The sequence below is a fragment of the Ictidomys tridecemlineatus genome, chromosome 10 (genome assembly GCF_052094955.1).
Source record: "Ictidomys tridecemlineatus isolate mIctTri1 chromosome 10, mIctTri1.hap1, whole genome shotgun sequence".
NCBI classification, from domain to species: domain Eukaryota; kingdom Metazoa; phylum Chordata; class Mammalia; order Rodentia; family Sciuridae; genus Ictidomys; species Ictidomys tridecemlineatus.
In genome coordinates this window covers 35,238,551-35,264,260 of record NC_135486.1, presented here as the reverse complement: position 1 = coordinate 35,264,260, position 25,710 = coordinate 35,238,551, and the positions used below count along the sequence as shown (strand labels likewise).

Genomic DNA, 25,710 nt, shown 5'->3' with positions numbered 1-25,710 from the left:
TAACAATCCCATTGATATCCCTCTGAAATGCTAGTGGAACTTGATAAAGATAGTAGATACTGATTAAAAACACTACTCTACTTGGAAATATATACACTATAATAATTTGAGAAAATTTTTAAAGAATTTAGTTTCAAATACATTTGAACAATGGTATTAATATTTTATGCATGTATAATATTCCAAATGTTATCTTCTTTTGTGATTTAAAAAATTAATGTATTTTAATTAAAATAACTTTTATTGTGTTTTCTTATTGCAAAAACAATACATATTACTCACATATTTTAGCATGATTTTATTTATCCAGGAGACGAACATTTCTCCAGAGAAATGCATTTCTTGGTTTATAATAAAAATCAATGAGGAAAAAAATTCTCAAAAAAAGTCCACTGTGCTTTTACATAGTTACTCTCCTTTTACAGATATCCACATTCTGAAAATTTCAGGAACACTATGGACATTAAACTTAAAAGTTCAAACCACCTAGGGCTCTACCAAAAAGCTAACAACACAAATTATATTACATTCTGATTAAATACATGCAAATGCTGATATAAAAATGCTTTGAATGGATAAATAAATAACTAAATAAAACATTAATCATCAGAAAACAGTATATTTAGATGCAGAAAGAAATCTGCATCAGAAGAACAAATCAATACAGTACAGCATGCTACAAGCAGCCAGATGAAAACCATCTGCTACAGAGCAGAGTAAGGAGCCTTCTGAAGGCAGCTTTGTGCATGTAAAATAAGCTCCCAGTTGCCAGATGCTGAGCTGCCTCCAGCCCAGCTCTTCACATAGTCAGTAACAGTCTTCTGCACCATCCACAGTATAAAAGAACCATTTAGGGAAAGCTGAATCTCATTATTTTTCTTGCTACTCAGACTTTTGCCCAGTAAGTGTGCATTTGAATGAGGAAAAAAAAAAGTAATAATTAAAGTCCAAACTGTACTATTCTTAAAATTAAAAAAAAAAAGATTTTGTAAGATATAATGTCCTGTGAGGATTCCGCATTCTTCCTCCATGAGAGCAGCAACATATTAAAGTCGCATTCACAGAGACATATTTGCACATTTGACAATCACTGATCTTGGAATGGTGATCTGGTTTCTCTAGAAGGTAAGCAAGTGACAAATGCACTGAAGTTTGGTTCTTCTCCCGTGGTGTGACATGGGAGACCAGTTGATCAAGATAGTGAACTGGATCAGAGACAGACATCAATAGACTGCTTTCTTGAAATGACAGTCACAGCTTTCTTAGAGACGAGGTCACCATGACAGATTACATCAGAGGATAGGTCTGTCTTTACCTGTTTCAAAGCCAAAAAAAAAAAAAAAAAAAAAAAAAATTCCCAATAGAGTTAATGCCCAAGAGCTGTTTTCATTCCTTCATGGGGTTATACATGAAATAGCACTCTCTTTTTCCAGCCCTCATTCCAGTCACCGAGAAGTACCTCAGTTCTCTTCAGCTATGAGAGGCACATGCATCAGGTAGAAAATACAGCTGTACAAAAGAGAACTTAAAGACGAGTAACCTTCGGGAAGTCTTCTAGTCAGACTCTCCCCTGAAGGGCCTAAAATGAGAAAAACTTTTCTAAACGAAAAGGGTGCTATTGACACTGACTTCTATCACTTCAGAAGAGACATTCTAGGTACTGAATTTCTCAGATACCTTCCATTTACCTGGTGATTTTGCTTACTTCCAATAATATATCAAGAAGTGGCTGTTAGCATATGTATATTGGACTCTAGCCAGCTGGCCTGCGGTGGATGCAAAGATTAGTTCTTATTACACAGAAAAGGCTTCCTGGAGCTCATCCCTCTCACTCAGAAACCACATTTGAAGAAGTACATGTGCACCTTGGGCAAACAGACAGCTAGGGTTGTAGTCACAGGTAGGATGCTAAATGCCTAAACAGAATGATATCCACAAACCTGGACCAAACCCAACAAAGAGATGATGAAAACTAATTGGTTCCAGCTGTTAAATGTTTTGAGGCACAGTATAACTGATATTCCCGTTAGGCATGGGGAAAGAAATGTGGTGACTTTTGCCAGGACTCATTTTGGTAGCCATGAATTTGCAGTCCCTACTTAACCTCCATTTCTAGCCTCAGGGGAGCTGACATCCCAAGTTTTTCAGAAGATCCAGTCCCTTGGAGAGGTCTGGCCTCAGCCTCCACACCATCAGGAGTGCAATGTGAAGGACGTCACAGAGGCAGGTTTATGCTCAGTCGGCACAGTATTCACTTCCTAGGAGTCAAAGAGGAAGAGGTATTGGTTACACCACAACCAATAGATGAATGAAGAAAAACAGAGCAGAATTCAGCCCCAGTCCTTCTATTGTGTCCCCTACCCTTCAGCCCCCATTCCCTCCACACACATACATGCAAGGACACACTGGTGTGCTTGCACACACACACCTGCACTCTGAGGGGTCAGACAAACTCTAATGGCATAGGCAAGGGCTTCTTTCCCTGAGAAGCTAACCTTGTAACCATGTTGGGCCAGGTGCTCCTTGTAGACCTGGACCATAAGCTACATACCTAAGATATGAAGCAGAAGTGATAGGGATTCCTGTGGCAAAAAGAGAGTATGCAGCCTACTTCAGCCAAAGACCATGCCAAAAAAGTGACATTGCAGTCAGAGGCTACTTGGCTTCTGAGGAGGGTCCCTACCATTGTAGTTACTCCAGGCCATTCTGAAGTCAGTGATCAGAGCAAATCAACTTTTTCCCCTAAGTTTGGATTCAATGTTTTACCTTGTGAGTTCTTCCCCTTAGAACAATGTTTCTCAAATGTTAAATGTTCCTGGTGATCCTGTAAAAATGAAGGTCTGATTTGGGGGCCTGAGACTCTGCATTTCTAATGAGCTTGTGGCCCTTCTTAGAGTAATAAGGAATGAGGCATGAGAATAGCAAAAGCAATTTCAGCTCTAGTTCCTGTTTCAGAAGTTGTTAAATAACCATTTTTTACCATTGGTTGTTAATCTCTTTAAAAATAGGTGGAGTATATTTTAAAAGCAACAGACACTAAATTGTAAAAGATCTCACAAGTTTTTTTTTTTAATGGGTAATATGAGCTACATGTTGTTAGTAGGAGTCACAGCACCATAGGGTTGAGAGTAATTTTCCCTTAATTCTTGCATAGGTACCAACAGGTGTACATGACTACCCAAGTTCATGCGCTTCCCATATCTTTCCCATCCTCCCTAAAAGGTAGTGAAAGAGAGTCTTGTCTATAGTCGCACTGAGAACCCACGTTGGTCTGCCCAAGTCTTCTCAGCATGCAATGAAGTTTTAGAGGGTGTGGGTGGAGACATAGCCCAAAACACAAAACAAAAAACCCAGAAGCCTTTTGATAGGTTCAAGTTACTCAACAATTTTATTTACCCATTCTACACACACACACACACACACACACACACACACACACAAAAGCACATTTCCAATACAGTTATATACACCTTTAGTGGATCTAAGTAAAAACTTATGTCATCATGTCACCAGATTAAATCAGAATGGTGCTAGAGATTAATGCTCCTATGTTCAACAGAAGCTGTGCCTGGGAAGTCCACGGTAGAACTCTGTTCCTGGGTTTCCAGGCCCAGCCCATTTCCATTCAAACCTGTGGGGCTCAGCCCCACTCCTAGTCCCCTCCAAAGAGGGTGGCATTTAGTTCTTTGCTTTTGCCATAGAAAACCATCACTGTATTACAATGAGTTGATTTTGTTACTTCAACAACAATAAAAATGTATACAAGCAATTCAGATACAAATATAGTAAGTAAATGTTGGCCACAGATACCCAGTGAAAGACTTATGGGAAAGAATACCTTTGCTCATTTAAAATCAGTTTCTGAATGCAAATTTCCTTTGCACTTATTATATTAGGAATAAAAGCCATATGCATGGCAGATTAAAAACAATAACACTCTTCATTAGAATGCTACATTCCTTAATAGGATAAGCTGAGGACAGAAGATTCAGGAATGGATAGTGAAAGAAAAGTCTTACTCTAAAGCAGGGGACTGGACAAGATGACTTCAAGTAGAAATCACAACTTCAGATTCTTACTAGGCATTCCCTTATCTGAGTTCACAAAACACCATACAACTATCATCTTCATAAACACTGAGAATTTGACCACTATTACATAAGAAATGTCTATGAAAAATTATAGCACACAGAATTTCCCCATAAAGAAAATGTACAGTGTTTAGTTTCTTTCTTTGCAGGACATGTGCCATAGATAGACAATTACAATAACTTACCATACTAAAAAACAGTACAATGAGAAAACCGAGAAGACTGTTGGCCTGCAGATCCTATCAGAGCCCACAGTCAGTCAGCACAGATCCTTTTAGAAATAGTCTTAGGGACACCAAGAGTCTAAACAAAATTCCTGGACACACTTCTGATGTCTATGTCATCTTTAGGGAAAGGCAAGGATCTACCATGACAATGTGACAATATATTTTTAAAATGAAACATTTTAAAACACACACAAAAAGTCAAAGTACATATAAGAAAAGCTGGGTACGTCTATCAAACCTCTTGACAACAGATACAATGGCTTCTGGGCTTGGCTAGGATAGTGGAATGTGCATGAGATTTCATCACCCAGGACGTGGTGTTTCCCTTTGTCCACTGGCCACCCCAAGCATCAATGAGAACTCTAGAACTCAGATCTCCTGCCCCCAGAAAACCCAAAAGATGGATTTATTTGCAAATAGGTATATATCGTGTTTCTTCAAATATCAGTGCATCTGAAGATCAAATGTGGATTACAAGAGGTCTATCAGATCTTCACAAGAAACACTCAACCATTCCATCCAGGAGTACAAATACATCTTATCCTCTACTCCAATTTCTTGGGAAACAAAATCAAAACCCAGATACAATGACACAGGGCAATTCCCCAGCACAATGCAGATAAAAGATTTTTAAAAGATTTAAAATCTTAAGATTAAAAAGACTTTTAAAAGGTTTTCTTACTTGAAAAAGATTTTTCTATTCTACTTTCAAATTCGATGTAAAACCAGCCCATTAACAAAACAAAAAGGACACTATTGATAATAAATAAGAACTAAATTCCAATTTGGAAATTAGGAAGTAGGAACAGAAGAGAAGTGGGTTCTCTGAATCTGCAACAAAATCCTTTCAAAAATCTGTTACAGACATCCTCATTCAGCTTGGAACTAACAAAAATAAAATATGGTTTTCATTTCCTGTTTTATTCCAATAGATCAAAGTCTTACCTATTTCCCCCATGGCAACAATTAAAACCTCAGCAAAGGGTTCTCTGGAGTCCATCCTTTCTTTGTAGAACTTGTGATATAGACATAAGCAGAGTAACAGGTATCTACTACCAATATACATTTCAAGTAACTAGAGGAAGAAGAATAGAAAAAAAAAAAAAAAGATGGGAAGTAGGACTTCCCTAAAATCCCGAAGAGCTCTATTCAATTCTATATTCTCTTGACTTCTTTTGTGAACATCTCTGAAGGGATCAAAACTCAAAGGATGTTGAAACTGGTGCTGTTTTCAAATTCTAACTTCCCCTGTCCTATGTGAGGATAAGGTCACCTCCATTACTCCTCTGGGAATAGCAAACTAACACAGGGGAAGATTAAAAGTATTATCAACAGAATGAGTGCCAAAACGAACATCCAGTGACCTGTCTCTAATGACAGTGTTTATAACAGACTAACACAATGCTAGTCAGTCAGAGAAGGCTCCTCTGCCTAAGAGGAGGTGCCGTCTAAATCCCACATCTTTGGATCAAAGTTCTCCCTCTTCTCATTTATTATCTCTAAATTACTATCACCTTGCAGCAGGAGAATAGATCGAAAAACCATTTGGGCTAGAGTTGCCATCATCCCAACCAAATTAGAAAAGGCAACCCTATAAAAGAGCCATGCATACCTCCCAGGCTCTCCTTCTCACACTGGGGAGATGGGGTCTTTCTATCCCCTAACACTTTTGGTCTCACAGCCACTGGAAAAGGGAACAGTCACAAGCAATCTGTAGCACTTCCAGATGTTCCACGGCAACATCAGCACTTCCAGACTCAGTGTGTGGCTCTTTTGTGAATGTTCATTTGCTGTAAATTACATGCCCTGTCTCTTAAAGTAACCTTCTTGAGGACAAGGACCTTTCTTTTTCTATTTCTGTTCTTTCTTCCCCCATCCAGCTCCAAGCCCCACAAAGACACTACTGCAGACCTTCTGCAACAGCTTGACAGGAAGAGCAGGTAATTTTATGTCTTAGACACAATTTTGAGAAGACCCTAGGCCAGCAGCCTTTGGAAAGCAGCTGTGGTATTCTACTTGGAATGTAAAAGTGAAGGGCTCAAGGTGGAGACAACCTTCCTCATCTTACAGACTGTACCTCAGGACCTCTCTCCAGAGTGCTTGGAAACCCAGCTTTTATTCAAGGTCATTTAGAGGTTTGTTCCACATCACTGCACAATGTGAAGGGTGAAAGGTGAAACTAGAACCTACAGTAAGTCTCTAAAGCACAGCAGCCTGACTGAGAGGCCTGCTTCACTTACTACGGTGATCTGCTCCAATATTGAACTCCAAAGAACTGTCCTTTTAGAATTAAGAGGAATTCAGAATGCCAAGGTTGATCCTTTGTCCAAGAAACTACTATCTAGTATGTTTCCACTTAGCTTCATAAGGTGGAACACCCTGGGTATGAATCAGAATCATCAGGGAAGCTATTTAAACACACATGTGTCCAGACTTCAACTCCAGTTTCTGAGTCAGAATTCAGCCTGACTCAGATGGACCCAGGCCTGTGTAAGTTTCCAAAGCTGTAAAGGAGATCCGAAGGAAGGTTCCTGAGTGAGAGCCATGATGGAAGGTTTTCTATTACAAAACAAAAACCCTTGGGAAATAGTTAACTTGTTCCCACCAGCTAACTCTAAAATGTAAACGGATAGGCAGGGGATCACCTATCTTAAAAATCCCAAGAGAACTCTAGATTTGTCTCTCAGAAAAATGTGCGTATATACATTCATCTATTTTGTATACAAAATTGAGATAGAAGGAAAACCATTATATGCTATCAAGGGGCTAAGAGTCCCTTCTTTAAACAATTACTTTTAAACCCTACAAAGAAAATGAGATGACAGAAATGAATAGATAAATTAGAATAGTCAGGAAAGAGCTAGACTGCATGAAATTCTCAAAATGTCAAATTAATTTCTCCTTATGAACAAAAGAGTGCCCCAAGAAGAGAGATTAAGTTCATCATCAAGTTTTTCCACACTTGGAAAAAAATTTTCTCCTGCTAAAATAATAATAATAATAACTTTAGGGGTATGCTGGAAATTACTGGAAAATAATAAGCAGCTTTGGTGAACTGAGTGAGCTCTTCTCTGCCTTTTGTTTTGAGTGATTCAGACATCAGTGGTGACTCCAGAATCTAACTCCATCCTTCTAAAAAGCCCCAGAGGTCACTGGCTGTGGCAGGAAAGTTGCTGTGATTGGCAAAGAACCTGAAAGCCACAGGAAAAAAGATCTGGCTGAACTGAGAGGCCCACAAGGGTTAGAGACCACCCTATCCTCCTGAACCCCACTCCACAGCCAGCAAAGGACTACCCCTGGCTCTTCTAGGTAAAAATACAAACCAAGATGTGTCCCACATCCCCAGGGCCAGGTTCCCCCAGGGCATCAAAAACATAGGATTGTTTCTCGTGAAAAGAGATAAGAACTCTCACCCTATGTCCACTTGCAAGCTCCAGAGCATTCTGTGGATGTTCTGTAACCTGGGCTGGCCCTTTCAGGACCTGGCTGGAGAGGAAGGAGAAGGGAAAGGAGAGACTCCTCCAGTCCAGATCCACTTAGACCCACTAGAAAACACCACTGGGGCCTGGACTTCTCCCACACCAACTGCCCCTTCCCTCTTTGACAGACACTACAATGTCATGCATTATACTAGACAATCCAGAGGGGAGATGAAAACGAGTTAAGTGAGGACTGTGAGTTAAATTCACATTAAAGAGACAAGGTGAAGGAAAACTGGGCTTTCCTGGTTCCCTTCACTCACCATCATCCCCACTTCACCAACACTAGGACATGAGTGAGGTTAGACACCAGAGAACAAAGAACCAAGTTATGAGGCATGCTTAGCCCCCAGGGAGAATGTGTCCTTTTTCTCCTTCTCCAGACCACCCCATCCTAAAAGACCCAACTTGCCATCCTGCCCCTGGATGAGGAGCTGTTTCCAACTGGAGAACGACTAGAGTTGGCCTGTACATGTGTGACCTCACATTCTGGGTTAAGAATAATGGTGAGGTGTTGAGGGAAGGGGTGGCGGTGGAAGTTAAATGACTCCTTGGAGATTAGTGACAAGGGCAGGAGGCCAGGGCTAAAGGGAAACACACGGTTACACCACCGGAATGCTGACTTGGGTCTTCGGCTGGTCGGCCCCTTCTTGCATGTCCAAGGCACGGAGAGGGCTGAGGGGCTTGAGGGGCCGGCTCCCAACACTGTAATTTCTCGGACGCCTTATTGTATTCGAACTGGACAGAGGCGTAAAGCTGTTCCTTCTCATCCTTACAGGGGTTTGGTTCTTGGGGAGGTTGTTCTGATTGGAAATGGAGGGACACCACACAAATGAAAGCCACGCCAGAAGCTCACTCACAAAGGTTAAATAACACTCGAAACCACAGCAGCTTCCTTCCTCCTGTTCCTCTGGCCTCACACAGGACGTGGCCTGGTCTCCTGGCCCCAGGGGAATCAAAGGGTCACAGCGGGGGAAAGCTCCCTGATCATCAGATCCCAGATCAGAAAGGGGTCCACCAAAAAAAGGGGTTTACTTAAGGCCACACAAATCACAGAGGCAGAGCAGGAACCCACCTCAACCTGCTGACCCCACCTTCCAGCTCCTCTGAACCCTGCTCTTTAAAGGGAGCCTTCCTGGGGCAGGGAGTCTGGATTTCACTTCAGCCAAGCACTTCCCATATTTAACTGAATTTCTAGGAGCCAACTTTCAAGGTTAAGATTCATGAAAGAGGTACCGATTTAAAAATTAACAGTTCCCATATGGTTGCCTTTTAGAAGCAGACTATAGAGGCCATGAATTCTGGATCAGCTTTTCTTTTGTACATAAAAAAAACCCCAATCTCTTTATGTCAAAGGTTCAAGGACTCAGGGAGGTGGGAACTGGCAGGTTTGTCCACGGGAAAATACTTACAGCCGGTTTTTCACGGTGAGTGTTCACAGCCTCCACTCCAAGCGTAATCGTTTCCACTTTGCACCCTGAGAAACAAGGGAAAGAAAGGCCTTCAGGAGAAAGCTCAAAGGAGAATTCCTCAGTTTCCACACAGGAAAACAAACTCTCCAACACACACACTTATACATACATCCCCTTAAAAATGCAAAATGCTAATGCAATGTCCCTGACATATGGACGTGATGCATTCAAATTTCTGGACAATCTTCAGAGAAAACCCAAACATCTGACCTTCTTCAATCCCCACCTCTTGCCAGTCCCTGAGCTCATAGTTACCATAGGCCACAGGAGTGAGTTTGAGGATGATATGGAGAGGACACCTCAAGTATGGTAGCTCATCTGAAAGCAGAAAGATTGGGTGAGGGAAGTGTCTTAGATCATGGAGTAATTGTGACTTTTTTCTGAACTCTTTAGTCTTTAACCCTGACCACCATCTAGAGTTGTTCAGCTCCTTCCCTAAGCCCCACACAATGATCAGGACTAAGAAGCCACCTAGTTCTTCTGAGTGGTAAGGAAGGAAATAAGGCCATTTCAGCTTCTTCCATGCAGGCAACACAGGAGTAAGTGCCATGCCCAAAGTCCCATGGGAAGGAAGACTATGGTCCATTTGGATACCCAAAGGCCAATCTGCAGACTTCTGGTGGCTCAGAGAGATTGAGAAGGGAAGGATCAGAAAAGGAAACAGCACTTCCTTACTATTCTTACCTGGAAACAGCTGCCCACCCCCAACCCAATACTTCTAAGATACCATCTTCCTAGTAGCCAGAGTGACAAGCTGGGACTATTCAGTCACTTTCCTGATGCTGCCAGGAGTGTTAGCAGGACACTGGCCCCTGAGCAGTTAGAATCAAGCAGCACCAGCAGCAGCCACCCTCCACCGGGGCTTTTGTAATAGTGGAGTGAATTCAGCCACAGTTGACCCAGTGGCTGCTGGGAGCCCCAAACCACTGCCTGAAAAATGTACTCTAGTTTGAGTAGAAGAGGGGGAGGCCCAGTTGCCAGGAATCCTGGTGCCACTATGAGCCAGGCTCTCTCCCCATAGATGTGTCCCCAGACTTTCCCTCAAATAGCACCTGCGCCCTTATCCAAGAAGTAGGCCAGGAGGCATCGCATGACAGCCTGGTGGGAGATGACAAGGACATTGCCCTGACGTTCCAGCTCCATGATGACAGGCTCCAGCCGCTGTACCAGGTCCTGGTATGACTGTGGGGGCAAGTGGAGCAGGCTGGTAAGAGGCCAGGTGCAAGCTGGCAGCCAGGCCAGCGGCTGAATCCCAGAGTCAAGAGGCCACTTCTTGCCCAGGCTGGCTCTCTTCCTGGAGGCTCAGTGACTCCATGTTGCTTACTAAAGGCCACTGCCCACCCCCACCCCTGCCCGAATCTTAAGAATACTTCTTGGATCTTTAAATAGCAATATTAAGACCAAGAAAATCACAGGTTACGAAAAGTTTGAATTCAACTTGCATGTGTGTGTTTTGTTGTTGTAGTTCCCATGACTAATAGGCAGAGTGTAAGGCAATGAGAGTCTTCTAGAAGTTTCCTGGACCTCTGCCATTCTGGTTTATTTATTTTTGCCTTCAACGTTCTAGAGTATGAAGCCACTTAGAAAAAGAAACAATCTAAAACACTAAAGATGACAGAGAAGTAATTCATGCCCCATATATTTACTTGGTGACTAGACCCACTTGGGTAGTGGTGAGATTGAGGGAGCAGAATGGAAAAAAAAAAAAGAGTAAAAAAGATCAGATTGATTCCATAGTATTCTCGACTCAGGAGACATCTTTGACTCTTTTCTCTAGAGATCTTAACAAATTAATGAGGCATTGGACTGCCTGAGCTGAATTAAACACAGGATGGCTCAAAGGTTAGAAGGTAAATGATGGCTAGGCTACCTTTATACATCCTCTACGATCACATCAATCCATCCTCCAAATTAAAGCTATTCCCCCACCAGCAAAGGGCTGGGTCGTTACTCCACATGAGAAGTCTCACCTCCCCACCAGGATAGCGATACAGATACTTGTCTTGATCTCGAAGAGCAAACTCCTCTGGGTACTGCTTCTCGATCTCTTCGTATGTCATCTCCTCACACACGCCCTGCAAGAAGCCACACTGGCTGAGGAGGTGGACTGGCCCACATTGTCCTATCCCACAGAAAGAAGACGCCACTGAAGAACACCGATTGCTTACTATGTGTCAGGCCCTATGCTGGGTCCTTTCATGGACTGCAGCTGACTGTAACCAGGGTGTCACGGGCACCATGGATGGGAGCCACAGCAGAGAGAAAGCTGTCACTTTCTCCTACTTCTGTGGGGAATGTAAAGGTCAAGAAGAGTCAACAGGTTAAAAGGAATAGGAAGCAGGGAAGGAGGGACACTGATGAGACTGAAGAACTTGAAGGAGGAATAAATTAGTAGAGAGGAGGGAAGGAAAAATTAATGTTTACTTCTGTGTTCAGGGTTAGGAAAAGCCAAGAAAAATTTGGGGAAGGACTTTCCCAGAATAGCTGATCAAATGATCAAAGCAGAAATTAAAAAAAAAAAAAAACTGGTTTATTAGCTACTTCTTCTTCCCAGGAGGAAATCATACAAAAGAACAAAACAAGTCCTCATTAGCCCCAGTCTCCCCAGGTACCAGAATGGCTGGGTCAAACACTGGTTTGGGTCCCATCGCTGGCACTGATCTTTAAGTAGGCAGGAAGCCCTGATGGGTGTTCCACATTTCCTCCCCCAATCCCCCCCAAATGGCTACAGATTCAGCTTCCTCAAAGTTTTTACTTGGTGGTTCTAGTTTCTAGACAAAACTGCCCAAATCATGACTCCTGAGAATTTCCACCTGAATGAGAGACTCCACTCACAGCATCAATCTCATTCAGAATCTTCCACTGCTCATAGGTCACTCCAAGAGACTCAGCAGTCTGGATAGTCCTCTTCAACTGGCTTGTCCAAACTTTAAGGTCTTTTATTTCCTGCTCCTCTAGAAACTTCTTTAGAGCCTGGGAAAACTGGGGTTTAAAAATAAAAACAAAAAAAAAGAAAACATACACATTCTCAATATACTCACCCACATACACACACATATTCATACAAAGCACACACGCACTGCTAACTCAGCCTAGAAAGGGGCAATTTGTTGAACCATGATCAAAATATAAACCCAAGAGGAAATGAACCTGAACTGGAGCACTCTGTACTGTGCTAAGTATACAAGTCATGCCCAATAAATATTCAATGACTGAATGATCACAGTGGAGATAGTTCCAAATTAACCATACTTTAACATGAAGCTGGAGCCATGAGCAAGAAAACATCTTGAGCATTTGCCTGACCATCTGCCCAAATGAGATTTAATACAGGGATAAAATAGATGACCTCCACCATGCCCTTCTAATTCTAAGCCTAGGAAATCTAGCTAGCTAGCTAATGACTCACCTGCTTTCCCCGCACAGAGAGGCCAGAGTCACCCCCAATCCTTCCTAAGAGATTGTACTCGCTCTCTCCGTGCCGGCAAAGGTAAATGGTGCGAGGCTGGACATGAATATTCATGAGGTAGTAGACAATCTTGCTCTGGATGTAGTCCTGGACTTTGTTGACTAAAAAACGCTGGCCCACATTTATCACTTTGATGAAAGAAAGATCCCTAGGACAGGGAAGGAAAACAAAACTTCTAGGGTAAAACAATCTGAGAATAAGTAAGGTGGGGGAGGGGAACTGGGTAGGGTGGTACACACCTGAACTGTGCCATACAATGGGTAAGGCAAACAGAACTCAGGCTTCCCATAAGACACTAGATCAGGTGACCTAAAGAGTTTGTTAAGCCTCAAAGTTGATGAGAAGCACAGTCCCCCTCTGGGGTGGTAAGAATATGGTGCCACCAAAAATGAGAGGAGGGGAGGAGAGCAAAATAATAGGCAGAGAAACCTACCCACGCCTTCCATCTACCTAATCAAGCCTCTCTCAAAGCCACTGCTAAAAATGGCCTGCTTGGTGGCCATCACAAGATTTTTCTCAATATAAAAGTAATAGGGCTTATTTTAAAAATTAAGAAAAAATAGAGTGATGTGGGGCATGGCAGTGCTTATCTATAATCCCAGGGACTCAGGAGGCTGAGGCAAGAGGATCCCAAGTTCACGGTCAGCCTCAGCAACTTAGTGAAGCCCCAAGCAACTAAATAAGACTCTGTCTCAAAATAAAAAAAATAGAAAGGACCGAGGATGTAGCTCAGTGGTAGAGTGTCCCTGGGTTCAATCCCTAGTGCCAAAAATGATAGAAATCACCCAATATCCTACAACCAGAGATAAAAATCTATAAATATGTACACTTGTTCAAAACATTAAACAGACCTCTGCAGCAATTTGATGGTGTCCCAGGCACACTGGTCTCACCATTTGCTTGGCTGCAAGGCTGTACCCTTATTTGAATAGAGCCGTCAACTGCCCTGAATGCACACTCTTTCACAAGGAAACATTCCCCCAGGTTTCCATGTGTACACTATTTTTCTTCAACATGAACTTGACATTTTGGTATGGCTCCCATACCTTACATTTGGTGAGTTTATCTATATTCTTTTTCACCTCACCAATAGACATTGCTATAGTAATGATGGTTAATATCAATCAGATATTTCTAAGTCAGGAATGTTCTGAGGGCTTTACATGCATTTTATATGTGCAAAATATAATAAGTACAATATTATATATGTGTTACATTACATGTGATATAAGCATATGTATTAACATACATATTACATATTTCATATTATATAATTCATATAATAAACATTTAAGATTGATAAAAAAATGATGACACATGTCCCAGGATGTCCTGTAACACCCCAGTTCAGAACTACTGATATGGAGTTGTTCTTAAGTGGGTTTGTTTCTCAGGGGACATTTCACAATGTCTTTATACATTTTTGGTTGTCACAGCTCGAAGATGTTACTGGCATCTAGTCAGCAGAGGCCCAGGATGTAGCTAAATATCTTACAATGGATAGGACAGACACCACAACAAAAAATTATCCCATTCACAATGTCAGTAATGCTGAGATGCAAAAAATTTTGCTCTAGAGAATAGAGAGGAAAAATTGATGATAAAAAAATGTCAGTGTTTAAAATGCAACTCACATAAAAGCCACAATCCATACCTTGTTTCTTAGGAATAATATAACGTTTACAAGTCTAGGAGGAAGTTAGGGGGCAGAGGGAGAAAGGCTCTTTTCCTAATGAGACCCCTTCTTCAGGGCCTTCTAACCATGGTCTTAAAACCTCACTTGTCATAGTTGTCTGGGTCAAGGGGTTGGTAGGTGACTTTGTAGCACTCAATCCTCTTCAGGAAGTCCTCCATCACATTCTCCCTGTCCCTTTCAGGGTAGTCAGGGCTTGACACCTTTACCTCCTGAAATCAAAGGAATAGTAAGGGTCTTGTCAGAGGTCTGCCCTTAACAGCCCTCCTACAAATAGCCACTGTTAAGAAAAGAAAAAGAGGTCCATAAAAGTAGCCTTTCACTGGAGTGGTGGCATTCTCCATTCATTGAGCATTCCCTCCCTAGTCCTGTGACCCTGGCAACCAAGAAGGGAAAGACAACCGGGGAGTCATGTGCCTGCCCTTGGCTGAAGGACAGAGGCAGTCACGCAGCTGACACTGCTCCTGGGCCCAATCCCTTTATGTACTTTCCTGGGAAAATGGAATGGACTCTAATTTTCTCCCACTGCCACTCAGAAGAGGCCCAGTGTGGCCCAGTGCCTGACTTGGGACCCAGTGCCTCTCCCTCAGATGACCCCAGTTCTGACATTGCTGGGAGAGCATGTCAGATGATGACTTGGCACAGCACGACACAACCCATTGGATAAGGACTGTCTTGTGCTGTGACCCCACAGGGCACAGGGCACGAGGAGCTAGGTGTATAGAATGCTGACCAGAATGTGAGATAATTTCAGGGTAGATGACATTCCTGTAAGGTGGCCCTAACAGATAATAAAAAGTCTGATCTAAGATAATATCTAGGTCTCAGAACCCAGATAATAACAGAACACAAGCCAGGACTCGCACAGTCTAAGACTTGGTCTCTTTTCAGCAGCTAATGCTTATTTTATTCCGCAAAGCCTATTTTTTCTCCCTAAGGAACAATATGGAAATACAAAATTGCACTTCTCTCTGACAGAGAAAAGAGATCATTCTGTGACATTTAACACTTCTATTTTCTCTATCACTACCCTTCCTCATACATACACACATATATACACAGGCCACAAAGGTGAGAAAGAGGTGAAACATAGGGGTGTCACCCACCAGGATATTGGCAGCGATGACATCAGGATCATCACAAACAGATTCCACAAAGAATACCTGGCCACGGAGAGAAGGCAGTTATAAACAAGCCAAAAATACCAAGCTGTTAATTAAGAGCACATGCTCCTACCCCACCCAGCCACCACATCTCCCAGGATTTTCTTCATGAAAATCCTTCAAGGCCTCCTCATTTTAAAATAGCTCTTACCACATCCCCTGGGACTCAAACATACAGGCTAAAGGTCTGAGAAAGGACCTGAAAGAAAACACTCAAGGATCGGGGGTATACTCAAGAGAAGAGAATCAGATACCCAATCCCATCCTCACCAGAGTCAAACAGATTCATACCCCATCCTAAGGCCCCGCCTCTACTCATCCCTTTAATCTACCATGGAGTCAGAGCCTACCTTGAAGGAATTCTCCTCGGCAAAGTTCAAAATCATTTTTCTCCTCTCCCGGGTAGTATTGGTGGCATCAAATACCTGGGCATAAAACACATGAGGTAAATGAATGGAGACAGAGAAATGGAGCCCCACACCAAGGCAGACCCAAGGTGGGACTGAGAGCTCAGTTGCTGACAGGGTGGAAACCACAGAGCTCACCGCAATCTGCCCGTTCTCCTCAGTCAGATAGGTCTTAACGTCTTCCAGGGCCACCATGGCACAATGTCTGCCATGAGAGCAAAGAAAATCAGCAAGAAGAGCTAGGCTCAAACACAGTGGAGGACCCAAACAGTGGGATTGCTGCAGGAATCTCATCCCCTCTCACTTAGTTTCTCTCTGGTCAAATTGTTTCCTTAATTTGATCTTTTTCCCCTTCTTAAGTTGGTTTTTTTTTCTTTTTGGTTGGGGGTATTGGGGATTGAATCAAGGGGTGCTTTACCACTGGGCTAAGTTCTCAGCCCTTTTTAAATGTTGAGCCAGGGTCTTGCTAAGTTGCTTAGGGCCCAGGGCTTTGCTAAATTGCTGAAGCTGGCTTTCAATTTGCCTGGGTCTCGAGTCCCAGGTATGACAGGCATGTGACACCATACCTGGCTCCTTTTAAATTTTTATATCATCTTATACCTTCCTTTGTGCCCCAACACATGTATTCTCTTGCTAGGCACAGCCTACAACTATCTCCCTGAAACCTGTTTTTCCCAACAAGCCCAAGGTGATCTGCCTATCAGATAACTTCCACTTAAAATACCCACAAGATACTTATTGAGAAGAAACAAGCCCCATTACATTCAGTCTCATGATGGCCCAGAAAGAGTTGACCTGGGAGTCAGTTCTTAAAAAAAAAAGACTCACTTGCGGATCTTCATGGCCTCTTTGTTGTCATGCCGAAAGAAGTCGTAGGACTTATAGGACTTGACGGCTTGACGTCGATAAACCCCAAGATTGAACACTGCAGAAGACACCCAAATCCTTCAGCAGCAAATCAGTATCATCGCCCCACCAAAGAGGACATTGGCCTAATGTCAGAGTAGCCAAGGAGTTGAAAATAAAAAGTACCATGGTATGTTGGAGACAATATGATATTAAGAGTCAAAACAGTTGGGTTCAGGTCCTGATTTAGGAGATCTTGGGACAAGTCTTAAGCTGTCTGAATTTCAGCTTTCTGTGTTTCTCTGTCTATTTCACAAAGATACTTCTAGGGTTAGATAACATAATGCATGTGCAAGGATTTCACAAAAGGAAAGTCCTATTCTCACTGAATTCTTAATAAACCTATCAAAGGCTTTCTCTCAAAACTGGGCCAATTCATCCAGGCCAGGAGGAGACAAGTCCAGGGAAAGAGAATCCAATAAATGAGAAAGCAACCACTATTTCTCCCAGAAGCACCCAATAACCTTAATGCCTTAAGAGAGCCTAAGTCTCCCAGAGCTGAGTGAGGCCCAGGAACTAATCATTGACTTCCCAAGGAATGACTTGCACCTACCTTTGGTAGGCACCCCAATCCAGTTGAGGTAGCGTGTAAGCTTCTTAGACACATAGGTTTTACCCCGGGCTGGCAAACCAATCATGACAATAAGAGTTGGGGAGTTGGTCATGTAGGAGGCCCATGCTAGAAGGAAATGAGAAAAATAGAACTAAATGAGTATAGGCCCATAAGGTTTATGCACTGGTCTAGAAAATTCAGTCATATTCTTTGTTTGTTTGTTTTGGTAATGAGGATTGAACCCAGGAGTGTTTTTTGTCACAGAGCTATATCCCCAGTTCTTTTTTATTTTGAGATAGGGTCTTGCTAAGTTGATCAGAGTCTCACTAAATTGCTGAGGCTGGCCTCAAACTTGTGACCCTTCTGCTTCAATCTCCAGAGTAGGTGGGATTACAGGTATGTGTCACCATGCCCAGCTCATAATCTTATTTAATCATCCTAAACTTGTGGGGCAAAGGTCCAGGAGGAGTGGGAAGGCAAAGTAAGAATATATTGAGCAGATCCTCCTGAAATAAAGTTAAAGGGTCACACTGATTTCCAGAAAGTACCCAAACCAAGGAAATGTCTTTCCCATATTCCTAAGGTTTTCATAGAAATATCTGAAGTAGAGAGTAACCACAGCACCCTTCTTAACATGAGACTGCCTAGCAACATAAAAATGATAGAGCTGTGATTTTACCAATGCCCAACTAGCAGGCTTTTAGAACAGAGTTTCTATCTTGAGGATCCCATCCATTCCCTAAGGCAAACATTAGCCTGCCAACTGCTCACCTGCCTGTTTTATCCTCCTTAAACTGAAATTTCTAAGTGAGATTTGGTAGGAAAAGCCTACTGGATACAAGTTTGAAGAGACCTCTGGAAGCTTCATGGTAGAGCCAATTCACTGGGCATCTGGGTCAGCCTGACTCAGATGCAAGACAATCGAAAAGCACGACAATTGAAAAGCAGGAACAATCCTTTCTTAGTAAATTAACTTATTTCATGAAAGAACTTATGTTCATTTTCAGAGAAAAGTCTCACTATATAGGTGGGGCATTTTAAATGCTCAGAGGTCAGGTGACTCGCCTAAGGACACATAATGAGTCAAGGGTAGAGCTGGCACGGGAATCCAGATCCTGTGCTCCCTCTTCAGCTTTTCTCCATAAAAAGAGGCCCCTCCTTAGCTTGCTCACAGGTCATACTCTTCCCCGCCCATCCTGCCACAGAGGAGAGCTGGGAGGAACCTGTACTGCTGCAGCCCCTTTCCTGGGGCCAAGACCCAATCTGAGGTCTTGGGGAGGGGGAGGCCTCAAGCTCTTCCGCTCAGATGGGAAAAGACTCTGAACCAACCGTGGCAGGAAATGGAAATTTCTGCTTCCCAGCATGACTTTCCAGAAGGGTCCCTGCAAGTTGTGGCTGCTTCTTTACAAGAACAAGATGATCCTATCACGCTAAGAAACTATTCAGTAAAATAGGGGCATTTGCTTAGGAAATGCATCTTTCACCTTTGTTGAAAGAACTGGTAAAAGATTTCAACTGAGAAGTAGGTAGAAGGACCCAGGAAAAGAAATGACCATGGAAACAAGAGTGTTTAGCAAGAAATACTAGGCAGCCAAAGTGGCCCGGGGGGCGGGGGGGTACGCCCAGACTCTGCACCCACAGGTTGGGTTTTTAGCCCTTTCTCTTCTGGGCGAGTCAAAATTCCTGACTCTAGGCAGGAGTATCCCTCCACGAAGGTAATGGAGCAGCTAAGGTGATTTTCATCTCTGTCCAAACAGGGAGCCCAAAGGTAAGCAAACAGCTGACCCCTGACAAGCATATGTACTCTGCCTGGCATTAGCTACCGCAGGTTCAAGTAGTCAAATCCCCTGGGTCTTCACTTTCTCCAACTGAGTGCACACTCTTCTCAATCCCCCCTGACTTGGTTCATTAACTGCGTTTCCAGAATTGCTTCGTCCACACCTTCCAGCCCATTAGGCTCTTCCCCCAAAGGTCCTGTTAGCCTCCCCAAAGCTTAAAATGGTCTGATACTTACCAGGGACTCAGAAGGCAACCAGGGAGCCAGCTGCTCATTGTTTATCAGGCTGGACAGAAAATACTAAGAACAAAAGAACACAGTCCCCCAGGGACCCTACACCCTGCCCTCAGCACCTCCCCTTCTGCCTTGGCTCAGAACACACTCACACATCTACTATAGCCTGGACTTCTCCCTTCCAGACTAAAATATAAAACCACACTTCCTAGCTCAGACTGCCACAGTGGCAGAAGGAGGAACATTCTGTTCTGTATGTTAAAAAAACAAATCACCCCACACAACTTTACATTTGAATGGAAGTTACTTCACATTGCAGGGACACTGTAATGCCATCTCTTGACAGACAGTGGAAACCTGTCTCATTCCTGAAATTCTCATCTGTCTCCATTATACAGTTGAACTTGGTTTTTTAATTGTAAACTCATTTTCTCTTCCTAAGCATGCTTAGAAAAGATGAAGGTTATCTTGATGACTTCCCTCATATACAAAGAAAAACTCAAGCCCAGAGAAGTTGAAGCACTGCCCCCAGTTCCACAATACAGAGTCAAGGTCAAGGCTCTTGACCAGACTCAAGGTCTCACAACTTCCCATTTAGTCCCAGCTCCTGGGCCTCCTGTCAGTACTTAACCCAGCACAGTAACCATAACTATTCTCTCCATCCTAACCTAGAAGAATGATCTGGAGAGCAAGGGTTCCTATCCTTTCCATGGTCAAGGTCTTCTTCCAGCATTCACTCTAAATGGGCCCATAAAGCTTGCTTCATTAGTAATATCTAATTTTTATTCATCAGAAGTAAAAAAAAAAACTGATTATCTCCTGTTATTTTACTGATGGGCATAAAAAGCCAAGTTATATGCAGCCAAATAATAAGGAAACTGATGTTTTAGTCAACCAGTGCAGCTATAGATGATCGTGTCCAACTTCCATTAAGTATCTTGAAATACTGGAAGCAGCTTACAAAACTGAATTTCCTTAGAGAGCAAATTAGTAACACTTATCAATAATAGCTACAATGTGTCTGCCATTTCTCCTATTATTTCAGTAGGAAAAGTTTCTGACACAAATGCACAAAGGTATAAGGATGCTCACTGAAGCATTCTTTGTGATAGTAGACAAGTTGAAGATAATTTACATATCCCTACAATGGAGAATGAGGCGAATCTGGACTTAACAACATGGAAAAGATTCTGCAATATAGTAATTTTTATTTATTAAAAGGAAATGGCAGCAGAACAGAATATATACAGTATGAACCTATTTTAATAGGATGTGCCAGAATAGGATGTCTACAAGAACAGCAGGGATGGGAGCGATTCTAAAAGACTTTTACTTTTCACTTTCTTTCTGTGTTGTCTGGATTATTCATGAACATGGATTGCTTTTTTAATTAGGGAAAGGTTCATGTATAAATTTGTCTGCTCCAGATCTACTCAAGATATCAAAAACCTAAAAGAATCAACAGCAACAAATGTAGATTCCCCTATTCCTGTTTTCAGAAAACCCTGAAAGCCGAAATTGTGGGGAGGGGTTCAAGAAAGCAGCCATTAAACATTTTAAAAGGATCTCAACCAGCAGTCCCTTTGAATCGCCATTCCTGGAGCAGAAGTCCCAATAATGCTCCTTTGGAGGTTCTGGCTCCCTGAAATCATTCTTCAGCCCCAATTTCATCCTCAAGACCAGTCACTTCCCAGACTCAAGTTCAGCCAGCACAAGTATAATTAACAGCAAGGGGACAACAGTGGAGATAGTGATAAAGCAACTGCTGGTACGAATGTTAAGCAGCCAGGGAACCTGAAGCAAGGTAGGTTCTGCTTCTGAATTTACCAACATGGAAAGATGTCCATAATACAGTAAGTTTGTTAAAAAGGATGTGGTGGCAGAACAGAATACTTATGATATGAACTTACTTTCATTAATAGAATACACCAGAATAAGATGTCTAAAAGAATCAAACTTACATATGTCTCTGTACATAGCAAAGGAAAAGGGAAAAAAAAAAACTAATGCATAGTCTCATAACGGTGTATTCTACTCTCTTGATTGTGAGTGCCACAGTCTCACAGTCCAACTGGGAGGTAAAGAACATGGTATACATCATGAATGACCATGGCTTTAGGACAACCCAGAGACCTCTCCTTGGGGAGAAAAAGCAGTTTGGAGAAGAAAATAGAGCTTGAAAAGAGAAATTAAGAACCCAGAGCAGAAATGAGAACCTAGAAAACATAAAAGAAACCTGGGATTACTGCTTCCTTAATTAAAAGCCCTTAAAGCAGAAAAATTGCAGGAGAGGTAGGAAGGCAGGTAGGAAAGCCTGCTCGTGTGCAGAATCAGGCAGAGCCAGGAATGACACTGGGTGTCCTATGTAGTCAGAAATACCATGGTTTCCGGGCACAGTGGTGCATGCCTGTAATCCCAGAAGCTCAGGAGGTTGAGGCAGGAGGATAGAGAGTTCAGGCCAGCCTCAACAATTTAGGAAGGCCTTAAGCAACTCAATGAGACTTCGTCTCTAAATAAAATACAAAAAAGAGCTGAAGATGATAAGGGGTAGGGATATAGCTCAGTGCTCCTGAGTTCAATCCCTGGTACTGGAAAAAAAAGAAAGAAAGAAAAAAGAAAAGAAAGAAAGAAATACCCACAGTTATCAGCTCTGAATTCAGCTCTCTACTCCCATCCTAGCTCTCTACTGAGGAGTGAACCCAGAGGTGCTTTACCACTGAGCTACATCCCTAGCCCTTTTTATTTTGACCAGGGTCTCACTAAATTGCTAAGGCTGGGATTATAGGCATGCAAAACCACAACTGGTTTCCACTCTCCTTTGAATCAAGCATCGCAGTAACATGAGTGTACTCCCTTTAAGAAGTACATCCTAAACCAGGCATGGTGGTGCATTGCCTGTAATCCCAGCTGCTTGGGAAGCTGAGGCAAGAAGATTGCAAGTTCAAAACTAGCTTCAGCAACTTAGCAAGGCCCTAAGCAACTTTGCAAGACTCTGTCTCTAATAAAATACAAAAAGAGGGTGGAGATGTGGCTCAGTGGTTAAGTGCCCCTGGGTTCCCCTGGTACAAGAAAAAGAAAAAGTGCATCCTAGACCACCAAATCTGAGTTACAATATTGTCAAACAAGATAAGAAAGCATTCTTTGCTGAAAAAAATAATTCTTCACAGGGCTGTTTTTAAGTAGTGAGCCCCCAGCTCACCATTTGAATATAATTTTATTTATACACAATGTTTCAAAAGAATAAATCCAGGGGGTGGGCTGTAGCTCACTGGCAAAATGCTTGCCTAGCACCTGTGAGGCACTGGGTTCCATGCTTAGCACCACACAAATGAAATTAAGGCATTCTGTCCATGCATAACTACAAATTTTTTTAAAAAGAGTAAGTCCAAGAGGATGATAGTTACCTGTGAAAAATAATACATTAGCTATGTCCAAAATTCTTCTATATTTGTGCTTTCCTAAATTTGCTCATTTAATCCTCACATCACTCTTTGGGAGGATATTATTGATACTCCCATTTTGAAAAGGAGTAAACTGAGGCATGGAAAGAGAAAGCAACTTATTCAAGGACACACAGCTAAGAAAGAATAAAACCAGGATTCAAACTCAGGCAGTATGACATTGACACTAGAGGTTACACTTAAGAACCATGCTATATTAGTTATCTCTCCTGGGGCATTTTGCCCTTGGCACATGGCTTCCTGCCCTGGCAGAGAAAGGAGACCCTAATCACAGAGGTGTGCCAACTTCAGTATCACATCCAAACCAGCTGCTTCTGTCCAGCAGGTCTCATGGGTGACTGGGGAAGAGATAGTATCATTTTAATCATGAAACTGACAAGAGCTTGACATCAAAGTAAAGGCTCTAGGGAAAGATTTGAACAAGAGACAATTCCCTGGTCTCCTGCTGGTCGGCTGTTTGCACCTGCTGACATATATAACCACTGAAGTGAGAAAAACTGACTGATAGGGTTCCAAAGGAAAGGTGCAATCTGGAAGCAGAGAACAGAGTTAGCATTCCTTGAGGTTTCCAGAAACATCTTGGGACTTAAAGTTCCAGACTTCTGAGCAGCTATGCAGTCTATAAAATGCTAAGGAATATAGATGACAAGGGACAGGAAGTGATGCTTCATCCCCTTGCAGCCCCTCCTGCTATCTCTATCTAAAAGACTGACATGGAAATGTTCCTGAGTAATAGTTTGCAAAGTACAATAGCTAAACCTGGAAGAAGGTAAAGTGCCCAAGACACCATGAGAAATCACTTGTCAGGGCTCATTTTCCTGAGGCCTAAAGGAGTGACACAAAGTAACACTGGCTCCTACCTGGAGTTTCTATAGTGAGCAGCATCCACTTGGAACTTAGCCCAACAGATGAGAGATGGTAGCAGCCCCAAGTAATTCCTACAACTTACCACTCTTATTCACTGTTTGGACAATGCTTGCTCCAACTTCCAGCATTAAGCAAGTGTACAGATGTTCGAAAAGAAAGAAGAAACCACTGGGCCACACCAGCAATCTAGCTGGAAGGACAGAATCTACTTGTTTCAGACAGGAAATTGCCCTATGAAAATTTTGTTTTGAATTTCCAACATCAAAGAATTGTTTCTCACTCCCACTAAGCAGTAGAGTCTAATATTACAACTATATTCCCAACAACTGTATTTTTTAGAACTCACAACATTTCTTATCTGTCGTTCGAAGATTAGCAGTCTTGGGTTCATATCTGTTCTTGTTCTGTACTGGGGAAGATGTAGAATTCTCAGACATGGTAGCTCTTCAGGAGGCACCTGGAAGGGAGAAAAAGAATGCAAAGGAAGGGAAGGAAGAACATGTCCCTCACTCAGTGCAGAGGATCAGTGTGGAATAATTAAAAGAACACTAGGCCAAAACCAAGTCTATTCCTGTTTCTCCCAGTTAACAGTTACCTGTCACAAATATCTTCCATCCTCTGTTTCCTGTTCTATAAGAGAGTTAAACTGGAACTTTGTATTTATTTGCTGAGTGAGGAGCTTACATTTACATACCTTATTTCCTAAATGCTTTCCAAAAACCCTCTAATAAGGCAGATTTTATTACCACTATTGCTTCTTTCCATTTTACAGATCGAAAAATTGAGGTAAAATCAAATTAAGTGGCTTGTGCAAGTTTCCTCCTGCCTCAGATTCTAGTTTTAACACTAGGGAGAAAAGTAGTGGGAATTGGGAGTAGGTGGGAATGAGAATAGATCAAACTCATTATCAAGAAAGTAATTCCATTCCAAAGGTAAGACTCTGACTTGGGGGGTGAGGGGAAGGGATGAGCATGAGGGAAAATCTCAAACACGTTTCCTGAAGGAAAACATGTAACTGGACCCTGAGATAGCCATAGCATATCCCAAGTTCTCCTCTGGTGTTCTTCTCAAGCCTTGCTCTGTACTGTCTCCCTATTTATCTCCTGGGACTCAATGTAAAGATGAAACCTGACGTGCAAAGGTGGTAAATGACTTCCCCAAGGTTACCTGCAAAATAAAATTTAAATCCTGATATGAACTAGGGTGGGAGAGCCCAAACCCAGAAACCAAGGGGGCTCGTGATACATGGGGTCCTATGCCCTTGCGCTATTCCTTCAATGAAGGTAAAAAATCCTCAACCCAACAGCAGCTGGGGCCGCTCGGGATCCTTATAGATCTGCACTCCAGACTGTGCCCTGCGGCCGGCACTTCCCGAAAGGGCGAGGCATCTCTACCCAGCACCGCATCCCGGCGCACTCAGACCCCTCATCCCGCCCGCTTAGACACTTGCAGGTGTTGCGTAGCTGTCGCTCACCCTACGATCTCTTCTAAGATCCCCTCCCGGCTGCGACACTGGCGCTTCCCTAGTAATGTTGCAGACACGAGCTGACAGACTGTGGCTAGGGGCCCGGCACCCCAGTCTCCGACAAATCACGTGGCTCAGCCTGGCTCCGCCCACTCGCGCGTCAACGCTCACCTGGAGAGAATCATCAACCAATCGAGAACTTGCAGGACCTAGTGGGCGGGGCTCCAGGCGGAATCGCGGTCCCTGGCTCCAGAAGGAAGATGGATCTGTGAAGGAGAAAGACCGCAGCTCCTAAGTCTCCCAGCGCTGCGGAGGTTGGTTGCGTCGTTGCTTGGTAACTAATAAGGCTGGGGGCGGGGCTAATTAAAAGACTTTTTTTCATATTATCGCGAGAGCGGAATACTAAGGAGACGTCTTGAGAGGGTGTGACTTTATGGTGGAAACGT

General features: G+C 42.8%; 1 protein-coding gene across 20 annotated transcripts; it reads right to left on the bottom strand.

The window, feature by feature from the left end:
- Positions 1 to 283: 283 nt before the first annotated feature.
- Positions 284 to 25,593, bottom strand: Pfkfb2 (6-phosphofructo-2-kinase/fructose-2,6-biphosphatase 2). 20 transcript variants are annotated; one of them, XR_005730717.2, is made up of 18 exons: positions 25,274 to 25,427; positions 24,146 to 24,256; positions 17,461 to 17,586; positions 16,830 to 16,926; positions 16,140 to 16,206; positions 15,945 to 16,019; positions 15,538 to 15,594; positions 14,519 to 14,643; positions 12,679 to 12,910; positions 12,105 to 12,251; positions 11,240 to 11,344; positions 10,322 to 10,451; positions 9,525 to 9,587; positions 9,210 to 9,274; positions 8,409 to 8,600; positions 7,732 to 7,800; positions 7,347 to 7,509; positions 284 to 2,258 (listed from the first exon to the last, which is right to left on the bottom strand). XR_005730717.2 is itself a non-coding variant. In XM_040277922.2 (17 exons), the coding sequence occupies exons 2-17, from the start codon at positions 24,234 to 24,236 to the stop codon at positions 2,193 to 2,195; spliced, it is 1,707 nt and encodes a 568-aa protein (XP_040133856.1). In that variant the 5' UTR covers positions 24,237 to 24,256; positions 25,436 to 25,593; the 3' UTR covers positions 284 to 2,192. The 20 variants fall into 20 exon arrangements, 15 of the variants coding, with proteins under 15 accessions (XP_040133856.1, XP_040133861.1, XP_040133855.1 ...); XM_040277922.2 differs by lacking the exons at positions 7,347 to 7,509; positions 25,274 to 25,427 and adding an exon at positions 25,436 to 25,593; XM_040277927.2 differs by lacking the exon at positions 7,347 to 7,509 and having other exon boundaries at positions 7,732 to 7,804.
- Between the last annotated feature and the right edge of the window lie 117 nt (positions 25,594 to 25,710).

Excerpts from the sequence above, each read along its gene's own strand:
- Pfkfb2 (XM_040277922.2), bottom strand. The coding sequence starts at position 24,236 with ATGTCTGAGAATTCTACATCTTCCCCAGTACAGAACAAGAACAGATAT. Across the intron at positions 7,801-8,408 it reads AGACCCAAGTCAGCATTCCG|GTCCTGAAAGGGCCAGCCCA; the intron begins GTGGTGTAACCG and ends CTCTCCAGCCAG. Across the intron at positions 2,259-7,731 it reads AGCTTGCAAGTGGACATAGG|GAAGTGAATACTGTGCCGAC; the intron begins GTGAGAGTTCTT and ends TTTGACTCCTAG.